This window comes from Nycticebus coucang, chromosome 17 (genome assembly GCF_027406575.1).
Source record: "Nycticebus coucang isolate mNycCou1 chromosome 17, mNycCou1.pri, whole genome shotgun sequence".
Taxonomy (NCBI): domain Eukaryota; kingdom Metazoa; phylum Chordata; class Mammalia; order Primates; family Lorisidae; genus Nycticebus; species Nycticebus coucang.
This window is the reverse complement of record NC_069796.1, coordinates 75,063,409-75,082,781: the sequence shown is the minus strand read 5'-3', so window position 1 is coordinate 75,082,781 and position 19,373 is coordinate 75,063,409. Positions and strand designations below refer to the sequence as shown.

At 37.6% G+C, this 19,373-nt stretch overlaps 1 protein-coding gene across 2 annotated transcripts in view; it reads right to left on the bottom strand.

Moving 5' to 3' along the window:
• Window positions 1-19,373, bottom strand: part of RANBP17 (RAN binding protein 17) — a 480,295-nt gene that overhangs the window by 58,297 nt on the left and 402,625 nt on the right. For both annotated transcript variants that reach the window (XM_053566863.1, XM_053566864.1), the window contains 2 exons: window positions 12,084-12,298; window positions 9,688-9,826 (listed from right to left, as the gene is read on the bottom strand). In XM_053566863.1, coding sequence (XP_053422838.1) covers window positions 9,688-9,826; window positions 12,084-12,298 — 354 coding nt within the window. The remainder of the gene's footprint in view (window positions 1-9,687; window positions 9,827-12,083; window positions 12,299-19,373) is intronic.

The following is a 19,373-nucleotide window of genomic DNA, read 5'->3' as shown; positions in this document are numbered from 1 at the left end:
AAAAACTGAATACACATGCTTCTCATCAGCCCACGGAACATACTCCAAAATCGACCACATCCTAGGCCACAAATCTAACCTCAGCAAATTTAAAAAAATAGAAATTATTCCTTGCATCTTCTCAGACCATCATGGAATAAAAGTTGAACTAAATAATAACAGGAACCTGTATACCCACACAAAAACATGGAAGCTAAACAACCTTATGCTGAAGGATACATGAGTTATAGACGAGATTACGAAGGAAATCACCATATTTTCGAAACAAAACAACAATCAAGACACAAATTACCAGAACCTCTGGGATACTGCAAAGGCAGTCCTAAGAGGGAAATTTATAGACTGCAAGCCTGCCTCAAGAAAACGGAAAGAGAGGAAGTTAATAACTTAATGGAACATCTTAAGCAACTGGAGAAAGAAGAACACTTCAACCCCAAACGCAACAGAAGAAAAGAAATAACCAAAATCAGAGCAGAATTAAATGAAATTGAAAACAAAAGAATTATACAACAGATCAATAAATCCAAAAGCTGGTTTTTTGAAAAGATCAATAAAATAGATAAACCTTTCGCCAACCTAACCAGGAAAAAAAGACTAAAATCTCTAATTTCATCAATCAGAAATGGTAACAATGAAATAACAACAGACCCCTCAGAAATTCAAAAAATCCTTAACGAATACTACAAGAAACTCTACTCTCACAAATATGAAAATCTGAAAGAAATCGACCAATACCTGGAAGCATGCCACCTACCAAGACTTAGCCAGAACAAAGTGGAAATGTTGAACAGGCCTATATCAAGTTCTGAAATAGCATCCACTATACAAAATCTCCATAAAAAGAAAAGCCCAGGACCAGATGGCTTTATGTCAGAATTCTACCAAACATTTAAAGAAGAACTAGTACCTATACTACTAAACCTCTTCCAAAATATAGAAAAAGAAGGAATATTACGCAGCACATTCCATGAAGGAAACATCACCTTGATCCCCAATCCAGGGAGAGACACAACAAGAAAAGAAAATGATAGACCAATATCACTAATGAATATAGATGCTAAAATACTCAATAAGATCCTAACAAACAGAATCCAACAACACATCAAAAAAATTATACACCATGACCAAGTGGGATTTATCCCAGGGTCTCAAGGCTGGTTCAATATACGTAAATCTATAAACGTAATTCAACACATAAACAAACTTAAAAATAAAGACCATATGATTCTTTCAATTGATGCAGAAAAAGCTTTTGATAATATCCAGCATCCCTTCATGATCAGAGCACTTAAGAAAATTGGTATAGAAGGGACATTTCTTAAACTAATAGAGGCCATCTACAGCAAACCCACAGCCAATATCGTATTGAATGAAGTTAAATTGAAATCATTTCCACTTAGATCAGGAACCAGGCGAGGTTGCCCATTGTCTCCATTGCTCTTTAACATTGTAATGGAAGTTTTAGCCATTGCAATTAGGGAAGAAAAGGCGATCAAGGGTATCCACATAGGGTCAGAAGAGATCAAACTTTCACTCTTCACAGATGATATGATCGTATATCTGGAAAACACTAGGGATTCTACTGCAAAACTTTTAGAAGTGATCAAGGAATATAGCAATGTCTCAGGCTACAAAATCAACACCCATAAATCCATAACCTTTGTATATACCAACAATAACCAAGCCGAAAAAACAGTCAAGGACTCTATTCCTTTCATCGTAGTGCCAAAGAAGATGAAATATTTGGGAGTATCTCTAACAAAGGATGTGAAAGATCTCTACAAAGAGAACTATGAAACTCTAAGAAAGGAAATAGCTGAAGATGTTAACAGATGGAAAAACATACCATGCTCATGGCTGGGAAGAATCAACTTTGTTAAAATGTCCATATGGCCCAAAGCAATATATAATTTTAATACAATTCCTATTAAAGCTCCATTGTCATACTTTAAAGATCTTGAAAAAAGAATACTTCATTTTATATGGAATCAGAAAAAACCTCAGATAGCCAAAACATTACTCAGAAATAAAAACAGAGCAGGAGGAATCATGCTACCAGACCTGAGACTGTACTATAAATCCAAACAGCATGGTACTGGCTGATCAAAACAGTATGGTACTATAGTGATCAAAACAGCATGGAACTGGCACAAAAGCAGAGAAGTAGATGTCTGGAACAGAATAGAGAACCAAGAGATGGATCCAGCTACTTACCATTATTTGATCTTTGACAAGCCAATTAAAAACATTCATTGGGGAAAAGATTCCCTATTTAACAAATGGTGCTGGGTAAACTGGCTGGCAACCTGTAGAAGATTGAAACTGGATCCACACCTTTCACCATTAACTAAGATAGACTTTTACTGGATAAAAGATTTAAACTTAAGTCATGAAACTATAAAAATACTTGAAGAAAGTGCAGGGAAAACTCTTGAAGGAATCGGCCTGGGTGAATATTTTATGAGGAGGACTCCCCAGGCAATTGAAACAGTATTAAAAATACACTACTGGGACCTGATCAAACTAAAAAGCTTCTGCACAGCCAAGAACATAGTGAGTAAAGCAAGTAGACAGCCCTCAGAATGGGAGAAAATATTTCCAGGTTAAGGGAAGGTCTCCGATAAAGGTCTAATAACAAGAATCCACAGAGAACTCAAACGTAGTAACAAGAAAAGAACAAGTGATCCCATCTCAGGGTGGGCAAGGGACTTGAAGAGAAACTTCTCTAAAGAAGACTGACGCAAAATCTACAAACACATGAAAAAAAGCTCATCATTCTTATTCATCAGAGAAATGCAAATCAAAACTACTCTGAGATATCAACTAACCCCAATAAGAGTAGCCCACATAACAAAATCCCAAAACCAGAAATGTTGGCGTGGATGTGGAGGAAAGGGCACACTTCTACACTGCTGGTGGGAATGCACACTAATACGTTCTTTCTGGAAGGATGTTTGGAGAATAATTAGAGATCTAAAAATAGACCTGCCATTCGATCCTATAATTCCTTTACTAGGTTTATACCCAGAAGACCAAAATTCACAATATAACAAAGACATCTGTACCAGAATGTTTATTGCAGCCCAATTCATAATTGCTAAGTCATGGAAGAAGCCCAAGTGCCCATTGACCCACGAATGGACTAGCAAATTGTGGTACATGTATACCATGGAATACTATGCAGCCTTAGAGAAAGATGGAGACTTTACCTCTTTCATGTTTACATGGATGGAGCTGGAACATATTCTTCTTAGCAAAGTATCTTAGGAATGGAAGAAAAAGTATCCAATGTATTGAGCCCTACTATGAAGCTAAATTATAGCTTTAACATGAAGACTATAACCCAACTATAGCACAAAACTATGGGGAAAGGGCCAAGGAAGGGGAAGGGAGGGGGGAGGTTTTGGTGGAGGGAGGGTAATGGGTGGGGCCACATCTATGGTGCATCTTAGAATGGGTACAGGCGATTGCACTCAGGTACAGAGGTATGATTTAACAATAAAAAAAAGAAAAAAGAAAAAAAAGAATATAAAAAAGATATAGCAGTGTTGAAGGAAATGAAGCAGTCAATTAGGGAACTTAAAAATGCAACAGGAAGTATCAATAACAGATTAGACCATGCAGAAGAAAGAATCTCAGAGGACAAAGATATTGAGATAACTCAGATAGTTAAAGAGGCAGAAAAAAAAAGAGAGAGAAAGCAGAACGTTCACTGACAGAATTATGGGACTTCATGAAGCATTCAAACATACGAGTTACAGGTGTCCCATAAGGGGAAGAAGAATGCCCCAGAGGAATGGAAGCCATACTAGAGAATACTATAAATGAAAATTTCCCAAATATCACCAAAGATTCTGACATGTTCCTTTCAGAGGGATATCAGACCCCAGGTCACCTAAACTCTAATAGAACTTCTCCAAGACACATTTTGCTGAACCTGTCCAAAGTCAAGACAAAAGGAAAGATTTTGCAAGCTGCCAGGAATAAACGTCAATTGACTTATAGTGGCAAATCCATCAGAGTGACTGCAGATTTCTCTAATGAAACTTTTCAAGCCAGAAGACAATGGTCATCTACCTTTAATCTACTTAAACAGACCAATTTCCAGACCAGAATTCTATATCCTACTAAGCTAAGCTTTAAAATTGATGGAGAAATCAAATCTTTTATTGATAGGCAAACACTGAGGAAATTTGCAACAAGACCATCTCTACAGGGAATATTTCAACCTATTCTACACACTGACCATCATAATGGATCACCAGCAAAGTAAGCACCCAGAAATTAAAGGACAAAACCTAGCTTCCACAATGATACAAAAGATAAAACTAAGCAATGGACATTCACAGATTAAGATGAATAGAATGCTACTACACTTATCTCAATAAATGTTAATTCACCTGAATTCCCCACTAAAGAGGTATAGACTGGCTCAGTGGATTAAAAAACACAAGCCATCTATCTGCTGCCTGTAGGAAACACACCTAGCCTCAAAAGACCAATTAAAACTCTGAGTTAAGGGCTGGAGGACAATTTTTCAGGCAAACGGAATTCAGAAAAAAAGAGGAGTTGCAATCTTATTTTCAGACACAAGCGGATTTAAAGCAACTAAAGTCAAAAAAGACAAAGATGGACACTTCATATTGGTCAAGGGAAAAATACAAGACATTTCAATTCTAAATATTTATGGACCTCACTTAAATGCTCCCAGATTCTTGAAACAGACCTTAATTATTTTGAACAATATGCTATCCTATAATACCATAATAACAGGGGACATTAACACTCCTCTTACAGAGCTGGACAGATCCTCTCAACAGAAATTAAGCAAAGTTATAAGGAACTTAAGTGAGACCATAGAACAACTATGCTTGATAGATGTATATAGAACACTCCATCCCAAAGCTAAAGAACATACATTGGTCCATGGAGAATTCTCCAAAATTGATTATATCCCAAGACACAAAACAAACCTCAACAGAATCAAAAAAATTGCAATTTTACCATGTATCTTCTCAGAGTACAAGGCATTATAAAGGTGGAACTCAACTCCAACAAAAACATTCAACCCCATACAAAGGCATGGAAATTAAACAACCTTATGCTTAATGACGGTTGAGTGCAGGAAGAAATAAAAGAGGAAGTCATTAATTTCCTTGAGCATAACAACAATGAAGACATAAGCTACCAAAACTTGTGGGATACAGCAAAAGCAGTCCTGAGAGGAAAATTTATTGCTTTAGATGCCTACATTGGAAAAACAGAAAGAGAGCACATCAACAAACTCACAAGCCATCTGATGGAATTGGAAAAAGAACAATCTAAGCCTAAACCCAGCAGAAGAAAAGAAATATCCATAATTAAATCAGAGATTAATGAAATTGAAAACAAAAGAATCATTCCAAAAATTAATGAAGGAGTCAGTTTTTTAAAAAAAATAAATAAAATAGATAAACTATTGGCCAGACTAACTAGAAATAGAAAAGTAAAATCTCTAGTAACCTCAATCAGAAATGATAAAGGGGAAATAACAACAGATGCCACAGAGATACACATGATTATCTCTGAATACTACAAGAAACTCTATGCCCAGAAATTTGACAATATGAAGGAAATGGATCAATATCTGGAATCACACCCTTTCCCTAGACTTAGCCAGGAAGAGATACATTTCCCGAACAGACCAATTTCAAGCATGGAGATCAAAGAAACAATAAAAAATCTCCCAACAAAAAAATGCCCTGGTCCAGACGGCTTCACACCAGAACTCTATCAAACCTTAAAAGAGCTTATTTTAGAAATTATTCCAAAAAACTGAGAAGGAAGGAATCTTTCCTAACATGTTCTATGAAGCAAATATCACCCTGATACCAAAACCAGGAAAAGACCCAACTAAAAAGGAGAATTTCAAACCAATTTCACTAATGAGTATCAATGCAAAAATTCTCAACAAAATCATAGCCAATAGATTATAGCTTATCATCAAAAAAAGTCATACATCATGATCAACTGGGTTTCATACCAGGCATGCAAGGCTGGTTTAACATACACTAATCCATAAATGTTATTCACTCTATCAACAGAAGCAAAAACAAAGACCATACGATCCTCTCAATGGATGCAGAAAAAAGGATTCAACAAAATTCTGCATCCTTTTCTAATTAGAACACTGAAGAGTATAGGCATAGGTGGCACATTTCTTAAACTGATCGAAGCTATCTATGACAAACCCACAGCTAATATTTTACTGAATGGAGTAAAACTGAAAGCTTTTCTACTGAGAACTGGAATCAGACAAGGTTGTCCTCTATCGCCACTCCATATTCAACATTTCTATTGGCTGGAAATTCTAGCCAATACAATCAGGCAAGAAAAGGAAATAAAAAGCATCCAAATGGGAGCAGAGAAGGTCAAACTCTCCCTCTTTGCTGACAATATAATCTTATACTTAGAGAACCCCAAAGACTCAACCACAAGACTCCTGTAAGTAATCAAAAAATACAATAATGTCTCAGGATATAATATCAATGTCCACAAGTCAGTAGCCTTTGTATACACCAATAACAACCAAGATGAGAGGCTAATTAAGGACAAAACTCCCTTCACTATAGCTTCAAAGAAAATGAAATACTTAGGAATATACCTAACAAAAGGAAGTGAATGACCTCTATAAAGAAAATTATGAAACCCTAAGAAAAGAAATAGCAGAGGATATTAACAAATGGAAGAACATATCATGCTCCTGGCAGGGAAGAATCAACATTGTTAAAATGTCTATACTTCCCAAAGCAATCTACAGATTCAATGCCATCCCTATTGAAATACCAACATCATGGGCGGCGCCTGTGGCTCAGTGAGTGGGGCGCCGGCCCCATATGCCGAGGGTGGCGGGTTCAAACCCAGCCCCGGCCAAACTGCAACAAAAAAATAGCCGGGCGTTGTGGCGGGCGCCTGTAGTCCCAGCTGCTCGGGAGGCTGAGGCAAGAGAATCGCGTAAGCCCAAGAGTGAGAAGTTGCTGTGAGCCGTGTGACGCCACGGCACTCTACCCGAGGGCGGTACAGTGAGACTCTGTCTCTACAAAAAAAAAAAAAAAGAAATACCAACATCATACTTTCAAGACTTAGAAAAAAATAATTCTTCGTTTTGTATAGAACCAGAAAAAATGCCATATAGCTAAGGCAGATCTTAGTAATAAAAACAAAGCCGTGGGTATCAGCATACCAGACTTCAGGCTGTAGTACAAGGCCATAGTGGTCAAAACAGCATGGTAGTGGCACAAAAATAGAGACATAGACATTTGGAATCGAATAGAAAACCAGGAAATGAAATCAACATCTTACAACCACCTAATCTTTGATAAACCAAACAAGAACATACAGTGGGGGAAAGACTCCCTATTCAATAAATGGTGCTGGGATTATCCACATGTAAAAGACCGAAACTGGACCTACACCTTTCTCCACTCACAAAAATTGATTCAAGTTGGATAAAAGACCTAAATTTAAGGCAGAAAATGATAAAAATCCTCAAAGAAAGCACAGGAAAAACACTTGACGATATTGGCCTGGGGAAAGACTTTATGAAGAAGATGTCCATGGCAATTCCAACAACAAAAATAAACAAATGGGACTTAATGCAACTGAAAAGCTTCTGTACAGCTAAGGAGACAACAACCAAAGCAAACAGACAACCTACACAATGGGAAAAGATATTTGCATATTTTGAATGAGACAAAAGCTTGATAACTAGGATCTACAGAGTATTCAAATTAATTCACATGAAAAAAGCCAACAATCCCATATATTAATGGGCAAGAGACATGAATAGAACCTTCTCTAAAGAAGACAGACGAATGGCTAAACATATGAAAAAATGCTCATCGTCTCTAATTATTAGAGAAATGCAAATCAAAACCACCCTGAGATATCATCTAACCCCAGTGAGAATGGCCCATATCACAAAATCTCAAAACTGCAGATCCTGGCATGGATGTGGAAAGAAGGGAACACTTTTACACTGCTGGTGGGACTGAAAACTAATACAACTTTTTTAGAAGGAAGTATGGCGAACTCTCAAAGAATTCAAGCTAGACCTCTCATTTGATTCTATAATCCCATTACTGGGCATCTACCTAGAAGGAAAAATTCCTTTTACCAGAAGGACATTTGCACTAGGCTGTTTATCGCAGCTCAATTTACAATCACCAAAATGTGGAAACATCCTAAATGCCTACCAACCCAGGAATGGATTAACAAGCTGTGGTACATGTATACCACAGAATACTATTCAGACATTAAAAAAGATTGAGACTTTACATCCTTTGTATTAACCTGGATGGAAGTGGAACACGTTATTTTTAGTAAAGCATTACAAAAATGGAGAAGCAAGAATCCAATGTACTCAATTTTGATATGAGGATAATTAATGACCTACTACATGGTGGGGGGTAGGGGAAGGGGAGAGCAAAGAGGGAAGGTGGGAGAGGGATGGGGGAAAGGAAGAACAGACAGAGGGAAAGAGGGAGGGCGTGGGAGAAGGGAAGAGCAGAAAGAGGGAAGGAGGGAGGTGTGTGGAGGTGGGACACAATTGTAAGAGGGACCTCACCTAACAAATGCAATCAACGTAACATGGTTTCTTGTACTAACCTCAATGAATCCCCAGCAATAAAAAAAAAAAAAAAGAAAAAAGAGATTTTTAACAAACACTTTAACAAGAAGATACATGAATGGCAAATAAGCATGAAAAGATGCTCACATCATTAATTCATTAGTGAAATGAAAATTAAAACCACATGAGATTCTACTTCACACCCAATAGGATGGCTAAGATAATAAAGCGATAAGCAAGTGGAACCCACATAGATTGTTGGTGGGAGCAAAATGCTATAGTCACTTTGGAAATCAGTTTGTCTATCTCTTACAATGCTAAAAATATACTCAGTATCTAATACCCAAATCCCACTCCCACCCAAGGGAAATAAAAATATATAATATCTACATGAAAACTTGTATATGGATGTTCACAATGTCTATACTGAAAATAGCTACATAATGGAAAAATGCAAGTGTCCATCAGCTGGTGAATGGGTAAACTGTAGTAGTCCATACAATGGAATAATACTCAGCAATGGAAAGGAATAAAGTAAATGATTCTCAGAACAACATGGGTAAATCTCAAAGCCATTATGCTAAATGAAGTAAGCCAGACTAGTGAGTGGCATAGAGAGACTATATGCCAGGTTGCTCAACTTTCATGTTACATAATTTCACTTACATATAATTCTGGAAAAGGCAAACTACGGTAAGAAAAAGTAGACAGTGGTTCTCTGGTACGAGAGGTAGGAGGAAGAGTTTAATTAAAAAGGGCAATAAAAGAGCTTATCTATGTTGTGGTGGTGGTTCATTATTGTGTAAATGTACATATTTGTCAGGACTCATTGAACTGGTCACCTAACATTAGTAAATTTTATTGTTTATAGATTATATCAAAATAAAGCCGATTAAAAATAACAAACTGTATATCATATATGAAAAAAATACTTTCTCATGTGCAAGTAATAGTTATAAAATAATCTTTCAGTTTAGGTTCATATTGTCTTTTCCCCCTTTGTAGGATGGTAGTCTCAATAAATTAAGAGACTATAATCAAGCTTCTCCACTGCAAACAATGTCCTACATGATTCTTACCAAGAGCAGTGAGTCCCTCTGAGACAGAAGTGAGAACATACAGGAGTACAGGAGGCTCTAAGTTGGTGATGAAGCTCATGTGGTCTTGGGTGAGACATTCCAGGAGTGGATAATAAGACTGGCTCAGTTTCCGGTATTGCTACAACACAGAGATACACTAAATGTCAACCCACAGGGAAGAAAAAGACATCTTACATATGGTCCAGTAGAGACTGCCATTTGTAATATTGGAAATTGTAAACTTACTTAAACATAAGGTCAATACATACATAGAACAAACGACATAATGAGTCCCAATCCTGCATTTAAAGGGGTTATAATAGGAATCTCTTGATCTCTAGAAATTCTAATTTGAAGATAATAGCATAGTACATTATTTCAATTTTACCTTATATGGCTAGCACTTAAATGCAAGTAAAATCCCTGTAGTATGACATTTATAGAAGGCTGTGTGAATTATTTTTCTGGACTGGAATATTCTAATATTGAACAGTGCTTAACGATGGCTAGGCAACCTCCTTTCTTTCTTTCTTATTTTTATTTTTTTTTTGAGCCAGAGTCTTACTTTGTCACCCTTGGGAGAGTGCTATGGCATCACAGCTCACAACACCTCTAAGTCTTGGGCTCAAGTGGTTGATCCTTCTGCCTCAGCCTCCCAAGTAGCTGGGACTACAGGCATCTGCCACAACGCCTGGCTATTTTTACAGGTGGGGTCTTGCTCTGGCTCAGGCTGGTCTGGAACCTGTGAACTCAGGCAATCCACTCACCTCTGCCTCCCAGAGTGCTGGGATTATAGGCGTAACATTTTTTTTGGTTTTTAAACACAAAGAAATCTGCTGTTAAAATAGTATTTGGCATCAAAGTTTGCTGTATTCATACAATGCCAACCTGGCTAAATAAATCATAATTTGGTAAAAGACTTAGCATATATAATAGGCAAAAGATAAGTGCATGAGAAATAATATCTGGAAAATCTCAAAAACAATCCAACCAATATTAAGGAGCATGACACTCAAAAGGTAAACCAGAGGAGTATTTCTTAAAGTGAGGTTAAAACCACCTCTATGAGACTCACTTTGGGGTGCTTGTTAAAAATGTAGTTTCTTGACACCCACTTGAGATTCACTGAATGAAAAGCTCTAGAGTGAAGCTTTGAAATGTACACCTTTAACCTATACGCTATCAGAGACTCATGCACTCTCAAGTTTGAGAATTACTGAATTGGAAGTTTGCTTGACTATTAGAGAAAATGTGAAAGAAAAATTCCTGAAACCATACCAGTTTTCTAGGTAGCCTATAACTGTACTGAAAGTTTCCTCAATGAGGTGACTTTGACATATGGTTGATTTGACTCATGTTTCTACTCTGTAATTTTTATCAAACAGGCATAGCCTTCTTCAATGAGCATTCCATTCTACTACAAAGAGGCTTCACAACCTCAGCTGGAGGTGTGGTTCAATTAAGATTAGTTTAGAAAGATACAAGAGGGTGCACTATCTCATAAGACAGTCGAGGAGCATTTCTCAGAGGCCGACGTACAAAGGCCCTGCACATCTTGCTTGTAACCTTGGGGTTGAAGTAGGTGGGAAAGCCTAAACTAAGTCTGAGCATGAATCCAGCTATGTTACCCAAGTTGGGCATATATTGGCTTCTATGTAATCAGGCAGAGATGTTTTTAAGAAGTCTGGTAATGACACAAGTCAGTGGAGAAGCTGGAAATCTGAATTTCCAATCAACATCTCAGGTTTCTTATAGGCATCAAAATCTTAAGACTAATGACATAAATTATAGAAACTAGATGGGAAAGCAGAGAAGGGGACTAGAGGTCACATAGTTTAATCCAATCATTTTAAAAGTGAAGAAATTAAAGCCTGGAGAAACAGAAGGTGATTAGTGAGTGGCACAGAGCAGACTACATGCCAGGTTGCTCAACTTGCAATTCAGCACAGTGTCCACCACACCAGAATTTTCATAAAAGGGAAGGCCAAATAGCAGGGGAAGTAGAAAGAGTAGTATAGGAGGAAGAGGACTATCCTGCAGCCAATCCTGTATTTTCTGGTCCAGGAAACACAGACTGTTTTTGAATTATGAGTATTGTTGTAAGCAATTAGTTAAAATTGCTAATTAAATTTTCTTTACATGTAGAAACTAAAGCACTCCAGATGACCAATTTGTCAGAAGGTGGTAGCTGCAGCTTTCTAAACTGCACATTTAATTATAAGAAATACAGACATTATAGTTGTCTAAATTCTCTAAGTTAGAGCAAGTATACTATTTTAGAACATAAAATGTTCTGGTGCTATTCTAACTCCCTGAGCTTCATTATAATAATTCCAGGCCTGTGGTGGTGTTACTTCACATTTCACACAAAGACTCCAGATTTCATGATTGCTTACTAGCAAGTCACTGTGGGACACTGACAGCAGCATTTTGACAAAGGCCTGGAGTACATTGTCAAAATGGTTGTCCCCGTACAACTTGAAGACGCCAAAGCTGACATAATTTCCACACAAGGCAGATTTGAGAGCGGAATAGCAGATGGAGATGCCCTTGAGTTTCATTGGATAAATCTGATCTTTTGAGAAGCTCCCGAGGGACAGGATCTGATTACCTGTTTTAGGGTAAAAGCAGAAAAAGAAAGTAACATAAATAGGTATCATTTAAAGCAGTTATGGGGCACACTACCATTTTTACTTTACTGTTAATATTTATTTCCCTCAGCATTTTTCCAAGAACTGCACCATCCACTGTAATGAAAACTATTAAACACATAAGGCAGTTTACCTGGAAGTACAAATGACCTAGAGGGGGAAAAAAAAAATCAATCAAGGACACTGAAAAAAGCTCTAATTTTAATCTGCATGGTGATTACATGGATGTATATACAGATATATAAAAACTTATTAAGTTGTATTCTTAAGATTAGTTCACTTTATTTTATGTATTATCCCCTCAATAAAAAGTTTTTAAAAAGTAGGCTAAAACTAAGTCAATAAAAAAAGATCAGCTGACTGAGAAGTAAATTATTCACCTGTGAGCCTCACAGGATTGGTATAGGAATTAAATGAAATAAGACACACAGAAGTTCTTAGTGCAGCATACAATAAACACTTCTTAGATCCTTCTTCAGAAGATCCCAATAGATGATTGTTTTAAAATTATACTTAAATTCTATGTTGACCACCAAAGACAAAGAAATATTTATATAAGAACCTTAAACTTTTCTATAGTATTTAGCATTTACAATCACCACTTTCTGTTTCTGAAAAGTGTGCCAGTAAGGCATGTTAACTAGGAATGCCTGAGGAGGATTTTTTAAAAAATAAAGCAGAGTGGCGCCTGTGGCTCAGTGGGTAGGGGAGCGGCCCCATATACCGAGGGTGGTGAGTTTAAACCCAGCCCTGGCCAAACTGCAACAAAAAAATAGCTGGGCGTTGTGGCGGGTGCCTGTAGTCCCAGCTACTCGGGAGGCTGAGGCAAGAGAATCGCCTAAGCCCAGGAGTTGGAGGTTGCTGTGAGCTGTATGACGCCACGGCACTCTACCGAGGGCGATAAAGTGAGACTCTGTCTCTACCAAAAAACCCCACAAAAACATATATATATATATATATGTGTGTGTGTGTGTGTGTGTATATATATATAAAGCAATACATGTTTCTTAGCTCTTCCTTTTCCTGTTCAAGTGAGTAATGAAATTGAAACTAAATTCAATTTACAAAATTTGGAGGTTCTACGTATATTGCAGTGGCTTATATAGTGTAAACTTGACTAAAAAAGAATTAAGTTTTTTAGAACCTATTTCTCTATATGGTTGTGAGCTAAAGTCAGCCAAAAGAGAAATTAGTGTGAGATCTAAAAGATGAAAGTGAAGTAGCTGCCATGACTTTCTGAAGGTTATTGTAGTCAGAGGAGGTGAGAGGCAGATGAAGAAATGCATTCTGGGTTCCAGTTTGTCTCTGTTCTTTCCTGTTCTTGAACTGCCAGTCCTGTTGACCAGTGACCTCAAGCCCACTTAATAGAAACAGCAGACATACATGAACTACAGCCTTCCACTGACTTCTATACCACTACACTTCCTATGCTTTCATGGTCTCACTCTAATACAATGTATCTAGCTTCTAGAGTTCCTTGCAAGTTCTACCTTGTCCATCTATACCATTATTTCATAGGCTGATTGGTGATTGATTTTTTCTTCCTGAACCTTCAATTCTCCCCTTTGGACTTATTTCTCCATCTTTACCCAAGATAACACAAAGTCTAATTTCTAAAATAAATTATCCATTTTGGTTGGGCACAGGTGGCTCACTCCTATAATACGAGCACTTTTGGGATGTCCAGGCAGGAAGATCACTTGAGTAAAGAGTTCGAGACCAGCCTGGGCAACATTACATGATCTTGACTCTATAAAAAATTAAAAAAATTAGCTGAGTGTGGTGGTGGGCACTTGTATTCACAGCTATTCTGAAGGCTAAAGTGGGAGGATCAAGTCTTGAGCCTGGCAGTTTGAGGTTGCAGTGAACTATGATAACATCACTGCACTCTAGCTTCGGTGACAGAGCAAGACTCTTCCCCCACCTCCAAATTTAAAATTCCTTAAGTATCATTATATTTTGTTTTTCCCAGAGATGAGGTCTCACTCTGTTACCAGGGTTAGAGTGCAGCAGTGTCACCATAGCTTACTGTAACCTTGAACTCCTGGGCTCAAGTGATCCTACCGCCTCAGTCTCCTGAGTAGCTGGGACTATATGTTGTTCTGCCCAGGTGTTTTTTAAATATTTTTGTAGAGAGGAGGTCTTCCTGTTGCTTAGGCTGTTCTCAAACTCCCGAGCTCAAGTAATCCTTCTACCTTAGCCTCCCAAAGTGCTAGGATTACAGGTATGAGCCACTGTGTCCACAGTTCATTATTCTTTTTCCCTGCTTGAAGATTTATATATACATTATGGTAACCATGTGTATACTGAGGGGTTAAGGACTGATACTACTAGCAAAATATGAAATATAGGACCAGCCCAGGGTGAAAGTTTCCTCTCCTTGATGTGTCCCATGTATATGGAATATTGCCACATATGTATTTTCCTCTATGCCAGCGGTTCTCGACCTGTGGGTCACGACCCACAGGAACTGTATTAAAGTGCGTGGCATTAGGAAGGTTGAGAACCACTGCTCTGTGCAGTCGTAGAAGCCCATGTGGCTTTCCTTATAATTTGTATATCTGAATGATAAAATCACTTTCTGGAAGCCTACCTTAGAATTTACTCAATACCAAGTTTTGTACCCTCTTTCATAATCTTAACCTACCTTACCTTTGAGAGATGGAGGAGTTCCATAAAAATTCAATTTGACAGCATTTATTTAACAGCTAATGTGTGTGAGATGCTGAGATAAAGAAATGAATAAAATAAAATTTCTGCTCTGAAGGAGTTCAGTCTGGTCAGGGAAATCTATCTGTAAATAAGTAATTCCATATAATGTCACAAATGCTAACAGAGAGGTACGTCAAGTTGTAATGGAAATAGAAGAGACTAATTCTGCTTGGGCAGAAGGGCAGTAGGAAAGGCTTCGTAGAACAGGTTATGTTTGAAGGATAAACTGCAGTTTTCTACATGGACTTGGAAAAAGAGGACTAAATTCTGGGTAGATTAAGTATAAAGTCATGAAGTCTAAGAAAGAGAGAACTGCAGGGCAGGACAGTTTTTAACCACTGTTTTTCTACTTTTGCCTCAAATTCAATTTTAACCAAGGAAGACATTTTCCTATTTTCCCTTTCCCCAAAAAAGAATAGCACTGCACAGTTCTGATGAAAAAAGCTAGGCCACACATCACAAAATCTCAAAACTGCAGATGCTGGCGTGGATGTGGAGAGAAGGGAACACTTTTACATTGCTGGTGGGACTGCAAACTAGTACAACCTTTCTGGAAGGAAGTATGGAGAAACTTCAAAGCACTCAAGCTAGACCTCCCATTTGATCCTGCAATCCCATTACTGGGCATCTACCCAGAAGGAAAAAAATCCTTTTATCATAAGGACACTTGTACTAGACTGTTTATTGCAGCTCAATTTACAATCGCCAAAATGTGGAAACAGCCTAAATGCCCACCAACCCGGGAATGGATTAACAAGCTGTGGTATATGTATACCATGGAATACTATTCAGCTATTAAAAAAAAAGGAGACTTTACATCCTTTGTATTAACCTGGATGGAAGTGGAAGACATTATTCTCAGTAAAGCATCACAAGAATGGAGAAGCATGAATCCTATGTACTCAATTCTGATATGAGGACAATTAATGACAATTAAGGTTACGGGGAGGGAGGAAAAGCAGAAAGAGGGACGGAGGGAGTGGGGTGGGGCCTTGGTGTGTGTCATACTTTATGGGGGCAAGACATGATTGCAAGAGGGACTTTGCCTAACAATTGCAATCAGTGTAACCTGGCTTATTGTACCCTCAATGAATCCCCAACAATAAAAAAAAAAAAAGAAAAAAGCTAGGCCAACTTTGGAAGGTGGGAGATGGTTCACGCATTTTGTGTTTGTTGTGGAGGTCATGGTTAACAGGAGCAAACTTTTCGGGCCTTTTTATGCTTCTGTCCTATGGGAGAGGTAAAGATCTTATATTTTAAAGCAGCAAAAGATGAAACAGGCAGACCAAGAACTGAAAAAATATTTGTAAATGAATGGATAATCTATCATCGAGAAGAATCAATTATTTACAATCACCACTTTTATCTCTTTATTAAAATTGCAATATGGCATACATGTCTTACATTTTGAACTATGTCAAATACATTTATATTAATTAAAACATTAATTAATATGCTATTATGCCCTTGTAAGAGTAGAATAATAAATACTTTTCAAATAGGAAACTGTATCTCATTTTGTTTGCTCAAGTGCCTCAGCATTCTATGGTGACTATAACAAAAATCTATGGAAGAGAAGTCTTATTTCCTCAACATATCCAATGTAGCTTTAATCAATAGGTATTATTCAATAACACTTACTGAAATTGGAGGCCCTGTCCTCAAAAGGCTTAAAATCCAGGAGTTTGACTCACATTAGTATAAACAGAAGCGACAGGCTTGAGGTTTGCTTTTGATGTTCTTCTGTAGGTCTGATAAACTTCTTTGTCTTCCCTGTTTCACCTCACATTTAGAAAGTTCCAACTTCTTCCTTCTCAGCATTTCTTTCCTAAGAGTGAGATTTATATTGCCCTAATAGATAGCTAGGAGATGATGTCATTGCCAGCTTGGCAGCCACTGAACACAGTAACAGCTGCCACTTTGGTACTATTGTAGCAGCGTAAAAGAAAAGGATACTTTCCTTAATGAAATAAAACAGACTTTCAAAGGCTATAATCAAAAGGAAAATCTCCAATTGTTTCCACTGACAACATCTGCCATAATTGGGGAAGGGGAAAAGAGGTACTGTTACATCCTGAATACCAGACCTGGGTAAAATGGAAGCTAAGGCTATGTTAGGGTTCAGGGAAAAAGAAATATAGTGAACTGAATGACTAATAATAGGCACTAATGAGGGAATGGAGGCACAAAAGAGGCTACATAGTAATGTAACTGCTATTCTTGCTCAGGTACCTGTTGTAGAGTATGAGAAATCTCATTAAATAATAAAGGAGAACTGGGAAATAAGCACAGAGGACTCCTGAGCTAGATAATCTGGCTTATTAGAAATATTTCCTCATTACTAGCTTATATTAACTGGTTAGGTTCCACCTTCTTTACCTCTAACTTTATGGAGAGGCCTTTTTTGTTGTTGTTATTAGCCTTTAACATTCAGAAGTACCAGTAACTTCATACTGGTCAAGGGAACAATACCACAAGAGGACATCTCAATTCTAAATATTTATGCAGGCCAGGTGCAGTGGCTCACGCCTATAATTCTAGCACTCTGGGAGGCCGAGGCAGGTGGATTGCCTGAGCTCATAGGTTTGAGACCAGCCTGAGCAAGTGCGAGACCCTGTCTCTAAAAAATAGCCGGGTGTTGTAGTGGGTGCCTGTAGTCCCAGCTACTTGGGAGGCTGAGACAAGAGAATCACTTGAGCCCAGGAGTTAGAGGTTGCTGTGAGCTCTACTCAGGGTAGAGGTAGAGGCAGGCACTCTACCGAGGGTAGAGTTAGACTCTGTCTGAAAAGAAAAAAAAAATTTATGCACCCAACTTAAATATTCCCAGATTTATGAAACAGACCTTGATTGTTCTAAGCAATATGATATATCATATCACTATAATTGCTGGGGACGTTAACACCCTGACAGAACTGGATGGATCCTCTAAACAGAAACTAAACAAAGATACAAGAACCACTGTGACCCTAGAACAAATGGGTTTAACAGACCTTTACAGAACACACCATCCAAAGCTAAGGAATATACATTCTTCTCGTCAGCCCATGGAACATACTCCAAGACAGATCATATCCTAGGATACAAATCAAACCTCAACAAGATTAGAAAAATTGACCTTATACCTTGTATCTTCTCAGACCATAAGGCACTAAAGGTGGAACTCCAACAAAAACTTAAATTGCCACACAAAGACATGGAAGTTAAATAACCTTATGCTGAATGACAGTTGGATTAAGAAAGAGATAAAGGAAGAAAGTGTTAAATTCCTCAAACATAACAATAATGAAGACACAAGTTATCTAAACCTGTGGGATACTGCAAAAGCAGTCCTAAGAGGGAAATTTATTGCATTAGAGCCCTACATCCAAAAAAGAGAAAGAGAGTACATTAACCTCATGAATTATTTTAAGGAAATGGAAAAGAAAGAGCAATCCAATCCCAAACCTAGCAGAAGAAAGGGAATAACTAAAATTGAATCAGAGATTAATGGAATTGAAAACAAAAGAATCATTCAGAAAATTAATGAAACAAAAAGCTGGTCCTTTGGGGGAAAAATAAAATCAATAAACCTTTGGGCATATTAATTAGAAACAGAAAAGTAAAATCTCAACCTCATCAGAAATGATGAAGGAGAAATAACAACAGACATCACAGAGATACAAGAGATTATCTCTGAATACTACAAGAAACTAAGTCTATGCCCAGAAATTTGACAATGTGGAGGAAATGGATCAATACCTGGAATCACACCCTCTCCCTGGACTTAACCAAGAGGAAATAGATCTCTGGAACAGACAAATATCAAGCACTGAGATCAAAGAAACAACAAAAAAAATTTTCCAACAAAAAATGCTCTGGACCAGATGGCATCGCACCAGAATTCTATAATGCCTTTAAGGAAGAGCTTATACCCATATTGCAGAAATTATTCCTAAAAACTGAAAAGGAAGTAATCCTCCCCAACACGTTCTATGAAGCAAACATTACCCAATACCAAAACCAGGAAAAGACCCAACTAAAAAAGAACTACAGACTGATGAAATCAGGCAGAGAAGGATATAAAGGGCATCCAAATGGGAGCAGAGGAGGTCAAACTCTCCCTCTTTGCTGACGATATGATCTTACGCTTAGAGAACCCCAGAGATTCAATCGCAAGACTCCTGGAAGTGTTCAAGAAATACAGTAAAGTCTCAGTGTACAAAATCAATGTCCACAAATCAGAAGTCTTTATATATGCCAGCAACAGCTAACTTGAAAAACTAATGAAAGACACAATTCCCTTCATAGTAGCTTCAAAGAAAATGAAATAACTAGGAATATACC